General features: G+C 35.4%; 1 protein-coding gene and 1 pseudogene across 21 annotated transcripts in view; one reads left to right on the top strand and one right to left on the bottom strand.

The window, feature by feature from the left end:
* Nucleotides 1–19,138, top strand: part of CDC42BPA (CDC42 binding protein kinase alpha) — a 316,154-nt gene that overhangs the window by 222,299 nt on the left and 74,717 nt on the right. For all 20 annotated transcript variants that reach the window (XR_014265738.1, XM_082469813.1, XM_082469807.1 and 17 more), the window contains 2 exons: nucleotides 5,834–5,939; nucleotides 15,967–16,091. Coding sequence is in view for 19 of the 20 variants with exons in the window: in XM_082469813.1 (XP_082325939.1) it covers nucleotides 5,834–5,939; nucleotides 15,967–16,091 (231 nt within the window). In the remaining variant the exon portion in view is untranslated. The remainder of the gene's footprint in view (nucleotides 1–5,833; nucleotides 5,940–15,966; nucleotides 16,092–19,138) is intronic.
* Nucleotides 3,840–5,284, bottom strand: LOC309665115 (sialomucin core protein 24 pseudogene; annotated as a pseudogene). Its single transcript has one exon. The product of its transcript is annotated as a sialomucin core protein 24 pseudogene (transcript).

The following is a 19,138-nucleotide window of genomic DNA, read 5'->3' as shown; positions in this document are numbered from 1 at the left end:
AGGAGCAGACTGCAGATAGTAATCTAGCCATGAGAGATGAGGTGGCTGGACCTTAGATACGATAGTGAAGATGGAGAGAAGTTTATGGATTCAGAAGGTCTACCAAGAAGACAGAACCTGGATGACATGATAACCAGATATGAGAAATTAGAAGCAGGAGAAATTATCAGTGATACTCAAGTTTCTAGGCTTTAGGTAACTGAATGTATGTTATTGTCATTCTCAACTTATATTGGAAGCCTAAGTTTAATTCAGTTTGGTCTGTTCGTTCAGCAAAATTTTTTAGAACCTGCTATGTGAAAGCACTGCTGTAGGCCCTGGAGGCATAACAGTGAACAGATAAAAATTCTCTCTCCTTATGGAGCTTTCCTTTAATTATGGTGAAAGACTATAAGCAAAATGTAAATGAAATAAGTAAAATACAGAATATATAGGTAATGATATAGGATAGGTAATATATAGGTAACGATAAATTCTAAGAACAAAAAATAAGGCAGTGGATGGGGTCTATGAAGCATTAAGGGGGAAAATTAAATTTTATATATACACATATATATGAATGAAATAACCAGGGAAAATTATACTGAGAAGGTGATTTCTCAGTAAGGACTGAAGAAAGTGGGGGCGATACCTATACAGACGTATGAGAAGAACATTTTACATGAGGAACAAGAAGTCTGTTAAAAAAAATAATGGGGGCTTCCCTGGTGGTGCAGTGGTTGAGAATTTGCCTGCCAATGCAGGAGACACGGGTTCGGGCCCTGGTCTGGGAAGATCCCACATGCCGCTGAGCAGCTGGGCCCGTGAGCCACAATTACTGAGCCTGCGCATCTGGAGCCTGTGCTCCGCAACAAGAGAGGCCGCGATAGTGAGAGGCCCGTGCATCGCGATGAAGAGTGGCCCCCGCTTGCCACAACTAGAGAAAGCCCTCGCACAGAAACAAAGACCCAACACAGCCATAAATAAATAAATAAATAAAATTAAAAAAAAAAAACAAAAACACATCCTCCATAGACCAGAATGTTTTAAAAAATAAATAAATAATGGGAAGACAAAACTATGGAGATAGTGAAAAGATCAGTGGTTGCAAGGATTGGGAGGAGGACGGGATGAATAGGCAGGGTACAGAGGATTTCTAGGGCAGTGAAACTACTCTGTATGAAACTGTAATAGGGGATATATGTCATTATACAACCTAATGTAAATTGTGACATTTTAGTGATAATGATGTGTCAAATGTAGGTTCATCAGTAGTAACAAACGCACCACTTGAGTATATGGGCAATCTCTGTATTTTCCTCTCAGTATTGCTATGAACCTAAAACCTTTCTAAAAAATAAAGTCTATTAAAATAATAATACTAAAAAAGAGGCCAATGTGGATGAAGCAGATTTAAGGGGAGAGAATAGTGAGAGGTACGTATGAGAGGTAATGGGGGCCAGATCATGTAAGGCTTTGTAAGTCATGTTCGGTGACTTACAATTTTTTACTCTCAGTAAAACCATGGCAGGGAAGCATTGCAGGATTTTGAGTGGAAAACGGACAAATACTGACTTGTATTTTAACAGGATTATTCTGACTACTAGATTAAGAAAAGTCTGAACTAGATAAGAGAAAAAGCAGTGAAACCATTTAGAAGGCTGTTGCAATCATCCAGGCAAAAGATAATGGTGGATTGGGCCTAGGGTGGTGGCAGAATTGGCTGTGAAAAATGTTCGAATTCCAGTTTCTTTAAAAGGTAAAAATAATGATATTTGCTGATAGACTAGATATGGGGTAAGAAAGAAAGAGGAAAAATCAAGGATGATGCTACAGTTTTGGGCCTTAGCAATTAGGAGAATATAGTTACCATTTAGAGAGGAAAACTGCAGAAGAAGCATTTTGGGGATGGGAATATCAGGAGCTCATTTTAAACAAATTATGTTTGAGGTGCTTTTTAGGCATCCAGGTGGAAATGTCAAGTAGGTCATCATACAGACTAGTCTGGATTTCAGGGCTAGAGATAAAATCCTGGGAGTATTTATCATTCACGTGATATTTAAAGGGGTGAGACTATATGAGATCACTTAGTGAATGAATATAGATGGAAAAGAAGTCCTAGGACTGCAACCTGGAGCACTCCAATCTTTAGAAGTTTGGAAATGAGGAAGAAACAGCAGAGTGGAGAGAGAAAGAGCGGTAAGAATGATAGGAAGATGACCAGGCAAATTTGGTGTGCAAATTTGGTGTGCAAATTTGGTGTCCAAATTTGGTGTTATGATGAATACATATCAAATCTGTCTACATGTTAAAGTAGATGAGGTCTAAATCAAATAAGATGAGGACCATATAATTGATAGTTGAGTTTAACAATATGAATGTCATTGGTGACTTTGATAAGAACAATTTCAGCGGAACAGCAGTGGGCAGAAACCCCATAATGGATCCAAAGACTTGAAGGAGAGCAATTGTAAGAGCAAGCAGATAATAAAAGCAACGAGGTAATAACTGGAGGAGAAATTTATCTCAAAAATAACACCATGCTTGTAATCTGATAGAAAGTACCAGTAGATGATTCAGGACGGAGAGGAGAAAAGTGTACCTGAGCAGACGCATAAGCAAAGAGCAACCTTAGCTACGTTTTTCTCCTGTAGTCAGAGAAGAATAAGTAGAGTGTATGATCACAGGGAAAGGTACGTGGGGTGTTGGGAACTTGTTTTTTTGTTGTTAGGGTCGGGCATGTTGAATTTGAGGTGCTTGGGAGACAACTTTGGGGAGATATCAAGTCAGCAGTTTGTAGCCCAGAAAAGCTTCAGATGTAGATTCAGAGTTTGTCAGCATAATGGATGATAATTGAAATAGGTGGTATAATGGATGAGATAGCTCAGGGAAAATGTGTAAAAAAAAAAAAAGTTGAGCACCTGTGACAGAATACCTGGGAGCATTGGCATATACGCGGAGGAAAGAGGGGGTGGGGGGCTCACAAAGACAGCTGAAAAGTCTAAATGTAGGCTGAAAATCAAGAAAGTGGGTATCACTGAAGCCAAGGGAGGACAACATTTCAAGAGGGAGGGAATGGACAACACTGTCAAAGGTAGCCAGTAGATTGGATATAATAACAGTTGGGACAATAATGAGTTTTGGGACAACAGTTTTTTTGAGGTGGTGGCAGCAGAAGTCAGATTTTGGCACAGGGAGGAAAATTTAGGCAGTGAGGAAGTGGATACGACAAACTCTCAAGATTTCAAGGTGGTTGCCAGTGAACGGGAAGACAAGGAAAGTGGAAAATGAAGTGTGACGTAGAGTTTAGGGGAGAGTTTGTTTATTTCGTTTCAGTATGAGAGAGACTTAAGTTTTGTTTAATGCTAATAGGAAAAAACAAAAATGGTTGTATATAGAAATTTTACTCAATTTATTCATATACTTATTTTTCTGAAAGGATGCTTCTTTGTAATTGTTTGTATTTTTTTCATTGTTTGTTGTTTGGAGTTGCTTCTGAATCAAGAAAGATTCCTAAACATAACTAAATTTCACATTTTGATTATAGATAAGAAGGAAAGGGACACATTTGTTTGGACACAGGATGGTTATTTTCCTAGAAGTTATCATTTAAATTATAATTTAATTTATATTCAGTAATTTAGTGAGGAAGGGATTTTTAAGATTACATTTTTAAAATCAGCCATTACTTATGTCGTTTATTGACTTGGAAGCAATCATAAAATTACCCAGAACTGCTTCACATTGAAATTCATTTGCTGCTAACTAACATCCTCCGTCAAACTGCTGTAGAGATAAGCCTCTTCATTTGCACTTCAACTCAGTATTCAAAAACTGATTCCCCTTTCTCCCTTAAGAGGTTTTTGTTGTTGTTTCTTTTTTTTTTTTTTTGTCTTTTTGTCTTTTAAGGCGCTGTTTTTTATTTTCTCAATGATATAAGGTGCTTTACAAGTATGAACAATAACCTGCTACACTTTAATGTTTTGTATCCTTTCCATTGATTTCTTTAAATCTGGAATGTAATTCCCTGTGTGGCATCTGTTTTCTAATGTAGAAAAAATAACTTATCAAGCACTAAATTCTACTCTAAGGATACTAAATTTATAAATTTATTCCACTTTTGAAATGATAGCCCAAAATCCACCTGATTGATGCTCATTTGGCACGTTCTTCTCAATTCTGGTCGCTAAACTACATCCTGAGTTAGGATGAAAATAATGCAGCTTTCAGGATTTGAAATGACTACATTGAAGTTGCCAAAAGGGTCATGAGGTTTGTCTGCGCAGGACAATGTTTTCCATCACTTACAGAGTTACATTTGGCATGTCAAGAAGAGAGGACATAATCCCACAGCAGCAGACATTTAAAATAAAAGAAGACAGCCACAAGGATTCGTGCAGAATATTTTAAATATTCCCGTTGAGCAAAATGATTTAACTGATTTTTCTTCAAGGGCAGTGCTCCTATATGCATCCTCTTAAAAATTAAAGATCCTAGAATAACGTCTTCCATGTGGGACATCTTGAAAGATAATATTTTGGTTTCAGTGAGTTACACAACAGGTCTTGTTAATTTAGCGGGTCTGTTTACAGAGTGTGGTGGTTTCGTTCTTTAGATTTGCAGAGTTTATAGAGAAAGAAAATTACAGCCTGCACACCCAAGACAAGGACAATTCCTCCAATGAAACTGGCTGCATCAAAGGTAGACTTCCGCGCAGGTTGTGAAGTCGGAGTTAAAGTGGTGTCAGTTGTACCTGATGTAGTAGCTGTTGTGGAAGCTGTAGAAGAGGAAGGCAGAGTTGTGGTTTTAGCTGTAGAATTGGTTGGCAATGGTGTGGCAGTGGACGCAGGACAGAATTCTGTGCTGTTCACCACCTTGCAATCACGAACTGTTGAATTATCTGAACAGTAGCCTTTACCTTTGCATTTTATCCAAAAGCAGGTAGTGTTAGCATCATTAGCATCAAAACAGGAAACCCCGTTGTTGCGGCTTTCACAGATTTCTGGTGCTGGAGTGCTGCCCGGCGGAGCGGCGGCGGCGGCGGCACCGGGGCTGTCCTGGTGGTAGTCGGTAAAGCCGAGGGTGTAGTCACGTTCGGGGCCAGCGTGGTGTTCTGAGCCGCGCCAGTCACGCAGAGCGCGGCCAGGCAGCCGGCGGCCAAAAGCAGCGGGCGGGGCAGCGCCAGTATCGAGGCCTCCGCGCTGGCCTTTTGAGCGCGTCCGTCCCTCTGTCCCCTGCGGCGCCGCCTCCCAGACTCCTCCCTTTGGAGGTTTTTAAAAAGTTCGTTAGAACTGTGTTTACCCCTAAGGGTGAATCAGTTCTATCCGTTAGAACTATCGTTTTAAATAAGTTTTATAATATTGTATGTATGTATGTATGTGTAGATAGGTAGGTACGTAGGGAAGAAGGGAAGAAGGAAGGCAGGAGTAATGGAAGGATGGGCTGAGTGTGTTGAGAGAACTGTTGGAAATGTAAGTTGAATTTTCTATGCAATCTAGAGCTGAGTGTAAGCAATTGTATTGTGGTCCCTATACCCTCCTTTTTCCCTAGCTTCCTCATTTTCCCACGCTTTCTAGCATATGTACAACTGAATAAGGTGAGCATAATCAGGATGTCTTCCTCAGATTTTCAAATGAAGAACAAAATAGATATTATTAAGCAGACAGATCTATTTATTAATTAAAAGGAAATGATTGTGACTTCCTAATTTTAAGGGAAATGTTTGGGATTTGGAGCAATTGAGATATAAGTGGCTTTTCAGAATAAGGCATATGATACATAGCCAATCTGGAATACCATTATTTTACCTTTAATTCAATTCCTTTCTTTCCTTTTATATTTTGCATTGTATTAGTCAAAGTGAAAGGGAAGAATTTGAAAATGAGTTCAAACAACAGTATGAACGAGAAAAAGTGTTATTAATGGAAGAAAATAAAAAACTGACAAGTGAGCTTGATAAGGTGAGTGATTTAATCTCATTGATATTCATTGATACATGCTAGATGTTCAGCACTATCATAGAAATTATAGATATAATTTTATACTTGGTGTACATTTTTTTATTTAATATTCCTCCTAAACGCAAGGATTGCTTCTGTGTACAGGCAATTTTTCATTTTACCAATCTGTACAGGAGTCTTCTTGGAGAGAGGACTTGGCTTACCTCGTCTTATTCTTTGTCCCATTTATTTTTTGAGCCCCTGTTCTTTATTTCACTTTCCATCTCTCTTTTACTATTAATCACTTACTTTGTCATGGCTAAGTTAAGGCCTGTCTTTGGCAAGAACAGGAACAATTAAGCCAAACTAGAGAAATTTTGACAGTTCTGATGTCATATTCATGATGGAGAACTGATAATAGCTAGAAGTAATACCATTGGTAGTTAAGAAGCCAAAGAAACCAACTCTGCCTATAAACTCTACAGCTTGAATAAAGAGCTGAACCATAGGTTAAACCTAGATTAAAACAGCTAGATTTATGAACAAAATTTTAAATACTTAAAAGAATCTTTTTCCATTTAGTATCTCAGATTTCTTGGACTGACATCATTCTGCATTTCTTGTCCCAGTTGTTAACAGCTGTAAAAATCCTAATATTAATCAGCAGTTTTAATAGTTTTACTTACTTTTAAATAATAAGGTTTGGATAATTGTGCTTTGTAATGAGTTCAAGGATTTTCCTGCAGTAAAAGTATTATGTTCAATTAATAGTCATTTCAATAACACATTGAAAGACAATGGCTAAATAGTCATAAAAGAGAGATTTTCATTCATTCTATCTCAATTTTCCATTGTGTTCTATATTTCTTTTTATTTCTGTCACTATTTTCCCAATGATTATTCAGTTTTCTAAGCATTTAAAAATGACTTTGCTTGTTTGCTTGCAAACTACTTGAGAAAGAACTCTGTTAGTTTATTTTGTAATTACAAAGCAGATGCACACAAACACTGTGGAAAGTGGCCAAATAGTAAGTAGTATAAATTATTTTTTAAACTATGAATACTGTATGAACATTATTGTATAACTCTTAGTTATTTCCACTAAAATAAAACTAACAGTATTTAAACTTTATCCAAATAGGTCACATAATTGTTATTTAATGGGCTTAAACAATATGACTACAAAATTAAACATCATTTCTGTCTACCAGACAGAATTTTAAGATTCTGTTAAGAGTTACCTTGAGGTAAGAAATATAATTAAACTCTAGAAGGCCACTTCATGTAGAGTTTATAAGCAAATTACCTAGTAAAAGATGGTATTATAGTTTAAGAAAAATTGAATTGTGATATAATCAAATCGAATGTAGATCAAATCTTGTATTCACCCCTTGGTTTCATTTCATTATTAACCATAAAGTTCTGGCAAGTTTACCAGAAATACATCTTTAGAAATAATTTTTAAACAATACTCTTTTGATTTTGATGAGATCTGAAGGATAAAAATAAAAGCCTATCTCCTAATTTTATAAAAAATAGAATATTACCTTGTCTTGCTAAATTGAAAGATGTGGTAAAGGATGTGAACAGAACTTTGAGAGCAAATCATATGGTTGGCAAGTATTCAGTGACAAATGATAACAAGGAAATGTTTATTTCTGGAGAAATAGGGGAGGGTCTGGGTCTTCTTCTATTTGAACCTCTTCTCTATTTTTGCTCCTTTTATTCAGCTTTACTTCTCTGTCAGTCCACCTAACTGCACGTCTTCACTGTTTCTTTCCATTTACTCATTTTTTGGTTTGGTTGAATTGGGTATTTTCCCCAAGAGGGATAACCAAAGAATACCTTTGCCATTGCTACAACAACTGTTCCATTGGGAACCTGCTTGAAGAGAACAGAATTCCTTCTCAACAGAACTTCAGATATAGAAACCAAAAAGCAATTAGTATGTTAATTTTGAAACTTATATAACTAATAGATTCTCATAGTCAGATTTTTTAACTTCAAAAATAAAAATTAAAAAGGAAGTAGAAAAAAGTTTGTTGATATTTTCAGAAGTCTGTATTCAAAGTTTCTATTAAAGGTAACTTATTGCAAGTAAAATTAGCCATATATGCCAAGGAGTGGAAGTAAATGGTTTCCAGTAAGAAAATATTATCATTTGTGTCTTGTTTTTAAATAATTATTTTACATAAAAGCAAAATTACACAAAATATGGAAAATATTCAACATAAAAGTTACCTATGATTTCATCAACACGAAACAACTATTTTACTTTTATATGTTCCTTTCCAGGTTTGGTTGTATATGTATTATTACATAATTTCAGTCATATATACATTTTATTTTCTAATCTGCTGTTTCATTTAAAACATGAGCATTTTTCCATATTCCTATGTAGTCTTATAATTATCATAAGCCAGATATGTCAATTTACAAATAGTAAAACCTTCTCATTCCCAAACATGCAAAATGAAGTAATACTTAGGTAGAATTTACTTTGTGCAGGCCCTCTCCTGAGTTACTTTATATAAACCATATAATTCTCACAATAACTCTGTGAGGTATACCCTATTGTTCCTACCATTTTACAGATAAGGAAATTGAGGCAAAGGGAGATTAAGCTACTCTCCTAATCTCAAAACTAGGGAGTGGCAGGATGGGATTGGAACACAGGTAGTCTGGCTCCAGAGCCCTGTGCTTTTATTCAGTAAGAATGAAAAGATTAACTTTTCCTGACAAATACTAAACACATCTATTTAAGACTCCTTTTAACCACTGTAACATGACAGTGCAAAAATCTGTATTTCCTCCTCTTCTTGCAAATCTCCAGCTGAAACCCCAATCACAGATTAATTGGAAGTCAAAAGCAATGGTGATCAGAAAAGGATGTGTTGTAGGAATTAGTGAAGACACTGCATCTGCAAAAAACATTCTCCAAAATAGCTTGTAGACTTCTGGCTATGCTAACATGAAGAGATTGATGAATCCGCTCAAGAAAAAAAAAGTTTCAAAGTGGACACAGTTGTTGAAAACAGTCATTTCAGAGCTCCCAGAGTTAACCAAAGGAAGACAACTACAAAACATTACTGAGATAAATTAAGGAATATCTAAACAAATGGAGAGATATACTGCATATTGTTAGGACTGCAGTTCTCTCCTAATAGATCTATGGATTTGGGGAAATCACTATCAAAATTTTGGTAGGCTTTTTTGTTAGAATTGGCAAGCCTATCTTTAAATTTATATGGGAATACAGAAGATCTACAATAGCAAAAATATTTGGCGGGGGTGGGGAGGCAAGGGGTACAAAAGTTGGAGGATTTACACTACAGAATTTTGAAACTTACTGTAAATCTTTAGTAATCAAAAGATGGTAACATTGGCATAATGGAACAGAGTAGAGAGTCCAAAAATAAGACATCATATTTATGGTTGATTGATTTGCAGCAAAAGTGCCAAGGCAATTCAGTGGGAAAAAGACAATCTTTTCAACAAATGGTGCTGGAATAATTGGATATCTATGTGTAAAAAATTAACTTAGATCCTTACCTCATAGCATGTACAATTAATTCAAAGTGGATCATAAACTGAAATATAAGAGGTAAGCATAGGAGAAAATCTTTGTGATTTGGGGTTAGTCAAAGATTTTGTAGATATGACACAAAGCACAACCCTTGATAGAAAAATAATTATAAATTGGACCTCATCAAAATTTAAAGACAACATTAAGAAAATGAAAAGACTTACATAGATGAAGAGAAAAGATTTTCAAATAATTTATCTGATAAAAGACTTATATTTGGAATGTATAAAGAACTCTTAAAACTCAGTAATAAGAAATAATACAAACAACCCAATGGAAAAAAACGGGGGAAAAATTGAAAAGACATTTCATGAAAGAAGATATATGAATAACAAATAAGCACGTGAAAAGATGTTCACTATCATTAGTCATTAGGAACAATGCAAGTTAAACCATAGTAACATACTGTTGTACAGGCTCAAGAGTTAATTAATCAATCAGTGACCATACCAGCTGTTGGCAAGGATATGGAGGAACTGAAACTCCTACACTGCTTGTAGAAGTGCAAGATGGTATAACTACTTCAGGAAACAGTTTTGAAATTTCTCAAAAAGTTAAGCATACACTTACCCTATAACTTGGAAATTCAGAAGAATTAAAAACATAGTCCCTTTAGAAACTTGTATATGAATGTTCATAGCATCATTATTCATAATAGCAAATAACTGGAAACAATACAAATGTTCATCAAGTAGTGAACAGATAAATAAAGTGTACTAATATCCATGTAATAGAATACTACCCAGCTATAAAAAGGAGTTAGTTCCTGATATGTGCAACACTGTGGTTGAACCTCAATAATACGATAAGTGAAAAAAGCCTGATACAAAAAACTATATATTGTATATATTGTATGATTTCATTGATATTACGTTTCTAGAAAAGGCAAAACTATAGACACAGAAAATAGATCAGTGATGCCTAGCACTCATGGTGGAAGCCAGGATTGACTGCAAACCAGCTTGAGGGAAATTTCTCAGGTATTGGAAGTGTTCCCAAACCAGATAGTGGTGATTATTGCACAAATGTTTAAATTTACTAAAAATCATCAAACCATAAGTGTTATAATGAGTGAATTTTATAGTATGTAAATTATACCTTAATAAACCTATGAAAAGAAAATAGCTGGTAAAATACATTTTTAGAGGTAAATAGCACACCCTGGAGTACAAAACGTAAATTCCTTGTTCTCAATAGGCAGATAGCGATGTGCATTGGTAGTGACAGGTTCTCTGACCCTTTTTCTTTCTAAGAAGACCATGAGGTTGAGGATAGGATTAAATGGGGAATGCATAAAGTAATTTGTCTTTTGGCAGAGGGGAAGAAATTAAACTTTGCATTGTGACTTTTGCAAAAACTGCCTATCTCCCATGGAAGTACAGGTTAAAAACACACACCATAAAAACCCTGGGTCATTAGGAGAATTCCAGATGAACTTAGATTAGGGAGTTGGCAAAACTTGTACATTTCTTCTAGTTTGTCCAATTTATTGGCAGAGAAAATTACAGGCCAATATCTTTGATAAATATAGATGCAAAAATCCTCAACAAAATATTAGGAAACCGAATCCAACAACCATAAAAAGGATCATACACCATGATCAAGCTAGATTCATCCCAGGGTTACATGGATGGTTCAACATATGCAAATCAGTCAGTGTGATAAACCACATCAACATAAGAAAAGACAAAAACTACATGATCATCTCAATAGATGCAGAAAAAGCATTTGATAAAACTCAACATCCATTCATGATAAAAACTTTTTCCAAAGTGGGTATAGAGGGAACATATCTCAGCATATAAAAGCTATTTATGGCAAACCCATAGCCAACATAATACTCAAAGGTGAAAAGCTGAAAGCCTTTCTGCTAAAATCTGGAACAAGACAAGGATGCCCACTCTTACCACTTCTGTTCAACATAGTATTAGAAATCCTAGCCACAGCAGTCAGACAAGAAAAAGAAATAAAAGGTATCCAAATTGGAAGGGAAGAGGTAAAGTTGTCATTGTATGCAGATGACATGATACCATATATAAGAAACCCTAAAGACTCCACACAGAAACTACTAGAACTGGTAAATGAATTCAGCAAGGTAGCAGGATACAAGATTAACATACAGAAATCAGTTGCATTTCTTTACACTAACAATGAAATCTCAGAAAGGGAAAGTGAAAAGACAATCCCTTTTAAGATCGCATCAATAAAAAATCAAACAAACACACTTAGGAATAAACCTGACCAAGGAGGTGAGAGACTTATATGCCAAGAACTATAAAACATTGATAAAGGAAATTGAAAATGATTCAAAGAAATGGAAAGATATCCCATGCTCTTGGATTGGAAGAATTAATATTGTTAAAATGGCCATACTACCCAAAACAGTCTATAGATTTAATGTGCTCTCTGTCAAATTATCCATGTCATTTTTTACAGAACTAGAACAAATATTCCTAAAATTTATATGGAACCACAACAAAAAACAAAAAACAGAATTGCCAAAGCAATCCTGAGGAAAAAGAACAAAGCTGGAGACATAATCCTCTCAGACTTCAGACAATACTACAAAGCTACAGTAATCAAAACAGCTTGGTATTGGCTGACAAAAACAGACATATGGATCAGTGGAACAGAATAGAGAGCCCAGAAATAAACCCACACACCTATGGTCAATTAATCTTCGACAAGGGAGGCAAGAACGTACAATGGAGAAAAGACAGTCTCTTCAGCAAGTAGTGTTGGGAGAGCTGGACAGCTGCATATAAAACAATGAAGTTAAAACACTCCCTCACACCATACACAAAAATAAACTCAGAATGGCTTGAAGACTTAAATATTAAGACATGATACCATAAGTCTCCTAGAAGAGAACATAGGCAAAACATTCTCTGATGTAAATCATAGCAATAGTTTCTTATGTCAGACACAGGAAGAGCCACTGTTTCAGTAAGAGACCAAGGACAGAATCCAATGTCCCAGCTTGAAAGCAAGTCAGGCAGGAGGAGTTCCCTCTTACTAAGGTCAGCCTTTTTTTCTATTCAGGCGTTCAACTGATTGAATGGGAACCATTCACATTAGGAAGGTAATCTGCTTTATTCAGTCAATCAATTCAAATGTTAATCTCACCCAGAGACACCTTCAAAGACACAACCAGAATGTTTGACCAAATGTCTAGGCACCCTATGACCCCATCAAGTTGACTCATAAATTTAACCATCACATGGCCCCTCATCTTCACAAACCTATAAATAATTCTTGTAGGAAAAATTCGTCTCCTTCAAGCTGAGTAATCAAAAAGAAAACTAACACAATATCTCTACAAATATATCAGAAAGGAAGAAAGGAATAATAATAACTAATAGCAGATTGAGACCATTTATCAGAAAAATGTAGCCATGAAATAAAAATTGTATGCAAATATTTTATCATGAACTTTTAAAAACTAAATAAACAAGAATTTTTGCTTCTGTGACAGATTAGGTTACATCATACCTACCACCTCATCAAGAAGAGCTATAAAGCTGGACTTAAAAAAACTGTTTTTAATACTGTAGCAATACTGCCTGGAAGTATTCATCTGCAGGAAGGCACTGGAGAGATAAGAAGGCAGCCGAGACTTTACTGACCCAGATCCTTTAGAAAGGAGTAGTACAGAGAGATGAGCCCAGCCTTCAGTGCCAGTTTTCCTCTTGAGGCATTTGCTGATATGAAAGCTGTAGCAGAGAATCCAGGAAGTTGAGTGCAATACTCCACAGTATCACAAGTTTAGAGAGAAAAACTGAATATCAGTGCCCACCAAGGTGCAGGATCCTTGGTAATCAATTCAAGCTTTCAATTGAACTCATCGAAAAGGCTACATTTTAGAAATAAGGGTGAACCAGAGAGAGATGAGCCTTCTCAGTGACTGAAACCCAGCCTCTAAGTAATTGAATCCCTGATCTGTCTAATTGCCTACCAGAAGTAAAAGTAAACAGTCTCTGGAGGAAGATATTATATAGAGCCTCAAATTATCTCTAAAATTTTCATATACTATATGTGGCATGCAGTAAGAAATTACAGTGCATACCAAGAGATACAACCAAAGAAAACCAAGACATAAAAGTATAACAGCAAAAACAAAGTAAGAAAATTATAAATGAGAAGAAAACCAGGCAGTCAGTATAAACAGACCCACACAATTCTGAGTGTTGGAATTTTCTTAATTGAACTTTAAAATAACTGTATGACATATTCAAGAAAATAAACATGATGAAGAATTTCAGCAGACAACTGGAATCTATACAAAACAGTCAAAGAAATCTTTAGAAGTGAAAAATAAAATAAATGAAATATCCAACAGAAAATTTTAACAGTAGATTGGAAAGAACCAAAGAAAGGAAGGGGTAAATAAAAAACTTTCCATACTGAAGTCTGGATATAGATCTAAAAGGACAGAAATACAGGGACTTCCCTGGTGGTCCAGTGGTAGAGAATCTGCCTTACAATGCAGGGGATGCTGGTTCGATCCCTGGTCAGGGAACTAAGATCCCATGTGCCGTGGGGCAACTAAGCCTGCATGCCACAACTACTGAGCTTGCATGCCTCAACTAGAGCCCATGTGCCGCAAACTGCAGAGCCCATGTGCTCTGGAACCCACGCACCACAACTACACAGCCCATGTGCCCTGGAGGCTGCGTGTCACAACTAGAGAAGACAAAACCCTCACGCCACAACTAGAGAGCCCGTGCACCACAACAGAGATCCCGCGTACCGCGACTAAGACCAGACACAGCCAAAAATAAATTAAATAAATAAATAAATAATAAATTTTAAAAGATATATTAAGAAAAAAGGACAGAAGTACATAAAAAGAGGATGTGAGACATAGGGGACATGATGAAAAGATCTGACATACAAATGTTTGCTTTCCCAGAAGGAGAGGAGAAAGACTGTGGTAGAAGCAATATTTGCAGAGTTAATGGCCCATAATTTTCCAAAACCTATGAGAAATATTTAGCCACAAATTCAAGATGTGCCACAAACCCTAAAGGTGATAAATAGAAATTCAATCCCTTAGGCACATTATAGAAAAATTGCTAAAAACCAACAACAAAAGAAAATCCTAGAAGCAGCCAGAGAAGAAAGACACGTTGTATTCAAAGGAGCAAAAGCTAAACTTAAAGCTGTCTTTCCAACAGAAAAAATGGAACACAGAATAAAAAGGAATGACATCTTTTAAAGTGCTGAAGGAAAATAACTGCCAATCTAAAAAATTATATACAGCAAAAAGTGTCTTTCAAAAATGAAGGCAAAAATTCAGACTGTAGAGAACTCTGCAGGACAAACAACATACTTTCTTCAACAAATAAATTACAAGAAAAATTAAAGTGTTGGAGGGGAACTGCTATGTACTAGATGTTTGTGTCCCTCCAAAGTTCAGATGTTGACACCTAGTACTATTTGGAGGTATAGCCTTTGGGAGATGATTAGGTCATGAAGGTAGAGCCTTCATGAATAGGATTAGTGCTCTTATAAAAGAGACCCCACAGAGCTCCCTCCTCCCACGACCATCTATAAACCAGGAAGTGGGCCCTTGCCAGACACTGAATCTGCTGGTGCCTTGATCTTGGACTTCCCAGTGTCCAGAACTGTCAGAAATAAATGTTTCTTGTTTAAGCCACTCAGACTGTGATATTCCACTACAGCAGCCCAAATGGAGTAATCTGGAGCCTATAAGTAAAAAAGACTTAAAAGATAGAGCAACCATTAAGTTATGTTTATTTGTTGGTATGATTCAATTTAACAGACTGTTAAGTCTTTTGATGTTTTGAGACAACTGGAAATTTGAACAATTACTAGCTATGTGATAAAGTAAGGAAACTTGTTAAATTTGTTTAAATATGATAATGATATTGTGGTTATATGTAAAAAGAGAGCCTTATTTTCTAGAGATATACACAGAAATATATATGGATAAAATTATATGATGTCTGGTATTTGCTGCAGAATAATACCGGAGGAAAGGGTAAGAAGACAGGAGTACAAATGAAATAAGATTGACATTGAGGTGATAATTGTTGAAGTTAGTGATGATGGGCTCATGGGAATTCACTTATACTCTTCTGTTCATTTTTGTATATGCTTGAAATTATAATTTTTTTTTAAAAGAGGATGACATAGAGATATTTTCAGACAAAAAAATGAGAGATGTTGTTACCAACAGAACTGGGGAGTTCTTCAGGCAAATGGAGAATGTTCACGGACGGAACCAGTTCAACATAGGGAGTATGGGAAAAGCAAAGGCAGAAGGAGAATTCAGAGTACTTGATGTTTCCAAATTCAGTGACCAGAGGGTGCATAATAATAAGAAATCAGAAAGACAAGCACTTTTGAGTTATCAGATTTAACAAGAGGCATCTGAGCACCTTGAATTCCTGTTCCTAAAAGTCACACGTCTTTAAGTACCTTAAAACTGCCTTTCAGCTTACCACTTTGTATGAGAACTTAAGTACATGCAACCAGCAGTTAGAAGAAGAGGTAAAAGATCTAGCAGACAAGAAGGAATCAGTTGCACACTGGGAAGCTCAAATCACAGAAATAATTCAGTGGTGAGTACTCTCTTAAATCTGTTTTTGTGGGTAATTTTTGGCCATATAGTCAAGTTGGTATGAATTCCAGGAGGAATATTTATTACTGGTCTGTGCTTCTTCTATGTTGTCTGTTATTTTCCTCTTTTCTCTAACTCCATCAAATATTCCATATCAGCTTTTACACAGTTTCATTGGAAGCTGATATTTCTTTCTAAGAAAAGAAAATGTTATTGTCTCCTAAGGCAGTTGGTCCTTAAAGAACTGAAGAAACTCATTCACTAGCTATGGATGTTCCTTTCTAAGATCAAAATTGCTGTATTTGTGATTACTTGAAGAAACAGAAAGCCTGGAGAATATTTTACAAGCTGAAGATGTGCTTTCACCTTTTTCATAATTATAACAGACTAATTCACACACGGCATTTTTAAAACATTAAATGGTTACAGTTTAGTTTTATCAACTGTTCTTTAAGCCCCTAGGATTTAATTTGGGATAATTGCCTTAGTAACTTTCATATTAATTAACTCAAATGATTGTTCTGGTATTTGTAAAAATTTGTATATTTTTATAATACTTGAAGAAAGTAGAATCCAACAGGGACTTTATTTTCTAATGCAAATAGCCTAACTTTTTATATTTACTTTTTTAACTTTCTGACTCTTTTTTAGCACGTTATTGATGTTTTATTTTATAAACAACTACTGGTTTCTTCAAATATCTATAGACCAATAATTTGGTGAGAATGTTAGTTTATCATGCTCTTATTTTTGTTCTCTAAGCATTTTTTCCTACTTATACCAGCTTGATACCCTCCTTCTTAAATGAAATCATAAGTGAATAAACACTGCCTTTTTAAGTAATCTTACCCAAATGACTCAAGTATTTTGATATTGACTTAACTATAGAGCTCTTATGTTAACTCAGCTTTAGCTTATGAATGTGACTGTTGAGTGCATATCTGAAGGAAAATGCCCAAATTGTGGAAATATGGTTGTGTTCCAAATAGTACAGTTAATGGTTCATTAATATTTAATTGAGATCCTTGTCATAAACTCTACATTTCCGAAGCAAAATCATTTTAATCTTTAGCCGTGCTTATAATATCAAACATTATGACTTTTCATTTGTAACTCCATTATTATGTAATCAAATTTGTAATAAGATGTTAAAGAAAATGACTTTACAGAAGACAAAACTGATTTGGCCAAAGCCTGAGATCCTAGACCACTGATCTTTTCAAGTGATTGCATGATGGGTTCAGATGGAATGGGAAGTGGTTCTAGTAAAGAAGCTTTAAATATGGACTATCTGGAAAGGCTTAGTAGAAAGGATGAAGATGAAAATTTTTGTGTGATACTACAAAGCACTCTTTTTACACATTTCACATTCAAGTGAAATATGCAGAAGAAATCAGGAATACAATGAATTCACTTTGCATTAAAGCTATTATTTAGAAATGGACTAATATATTAGATAATGAATTATTAAATAACTAATAGGCTAAAAGTAAAAGATATACTCACTGTTCTCAGAGTTCTCACCTATTTGAAAGTTATATCTCTGAGATATTCTGTGCAAGCTTATAAAGGTCAGAAGTCTCAGGCTATTCCTGGTTTTTTAATCTGGTGTATTAAAAAATGAAGTAATGCCAAAACAAGGTTTTGGAAGCTTGTGATATGCAGTGTTTTAAATGTTTCCGTTGGCCAAATTAACAGTTTTAAAATAAAACAAACACTGCTGTATATAAGACTTCATTTGAATGCATTTCTAATGGCCTTGTTACTCTACTCCCTCTGCCTTTTCCTATGAAATACCTCTTTCATGTGAAAGAAAACCTTTTAGGTCAAGGAGACCTTGTTGCTCACACAATATTGGAACAGGGACCTTTCTTCTCACAATTGACTCATCAGAAGACTTCACTCTTTCTCTTTGAAATGGTACTACAAAAAGAGGTTGAAGTAATAGGCTGGTCCATAAGATTCATTTTTTAGATGTATCTCCTCACATATAATGCATTCTTCTGGTATAATAGGAGATAGAAAGGTCTGTAAAATAGAGTACTTTGCCTTCAAGTACTAGCTTATAGTGTAACATTTAAAAGTTTAAAAACTAATGTGATCAGAGCTGGATATAAGTAACAAGACTTAAATGTAAATTGTCTTATGTATTGTACAAATACTGATTTTTCTATATGAGTATAGAGGAGAATTACTTCAGACTGGGTGCTAGAGAAAGTTGGGCGTAATCAGTGGAACTATAATGCATTTTCTGAAAACACTGAGTTCAATAAAGGGTGCTACTATTCCTATAAAAGAATAGTAGGAAATAAGACCAATAAAGTTATTGCAGCACAATTAACATGAATACTGGGGAAGAATCAGAACTTCATTTATTTATAAGAAGAAGGAGAAGGCTTTTCTGCAAAGGATTATGGAATTGATTGAGGTGATGCATTAGGAAGGTAACTCTTCATAGTGGTGTTCAGCATGAAATAGAAGGAAATTTGGGGGAAGCTGAACAAATGGAGAAGACATTATGGAAGAAGGATCTATAGGACTTAATTAATTATAAATGAAGGGCAAGAGATGAGGAGGAATTAGTATTTCTGAAACTCTGTGTTGGAGAGATGAAGAAAATGGTGATATCATTGAAGTAAGAAAAGTCAGGAGAAGGAACCAGCTTTAGGGAGGATGATATAATCAGTTTTAGTTGTTCTTTTGTTTGTTGGTGAGTCTGAGATCATTCTGAGATATCTGAGTGGAGATTTCCAATATGCTTTAGAAAAGATGACTTAAAGGTTAGGATTTGAAATATAAATTTGGGAATTTAATTTCTAGTAAGTAAGGCCATTGAAGTTGTTGGGTTTTATAATAGAAAGGATAATGGTGAGGGTGATAATAGTAGAAGATAGAGGAAACAGCTGTGTAAGACAACCAGGAAAATGTTTTAATAATCAGGAAAGTGTTTCAATAGTGAAACTTTTATTTTCTTTTGTTTAAATTCATTCACATTATTTGAAACACTCCTCATTCATTAATTTTCATTCCTGTGTAGTAATAGTTTAC

Source organism: Balaenoptera physalus (genome assembly GCF_965194825.1).
Source record: "Balaenoptera physalus genome assembly, chromosome: 1".
Classification (NCBI taxonomy): domain Eukaryota; kingdom Metazoa; phylum Chordata; class Mammalia; order Artiodactyla; family Balaenopteridae; genus Balaenoptera; species Balaenoptera physalus.
Note: the sequence above shows the minus strand (reverse complement) of the source record. Positions and strands in the feature narration are given on the sequence as shown.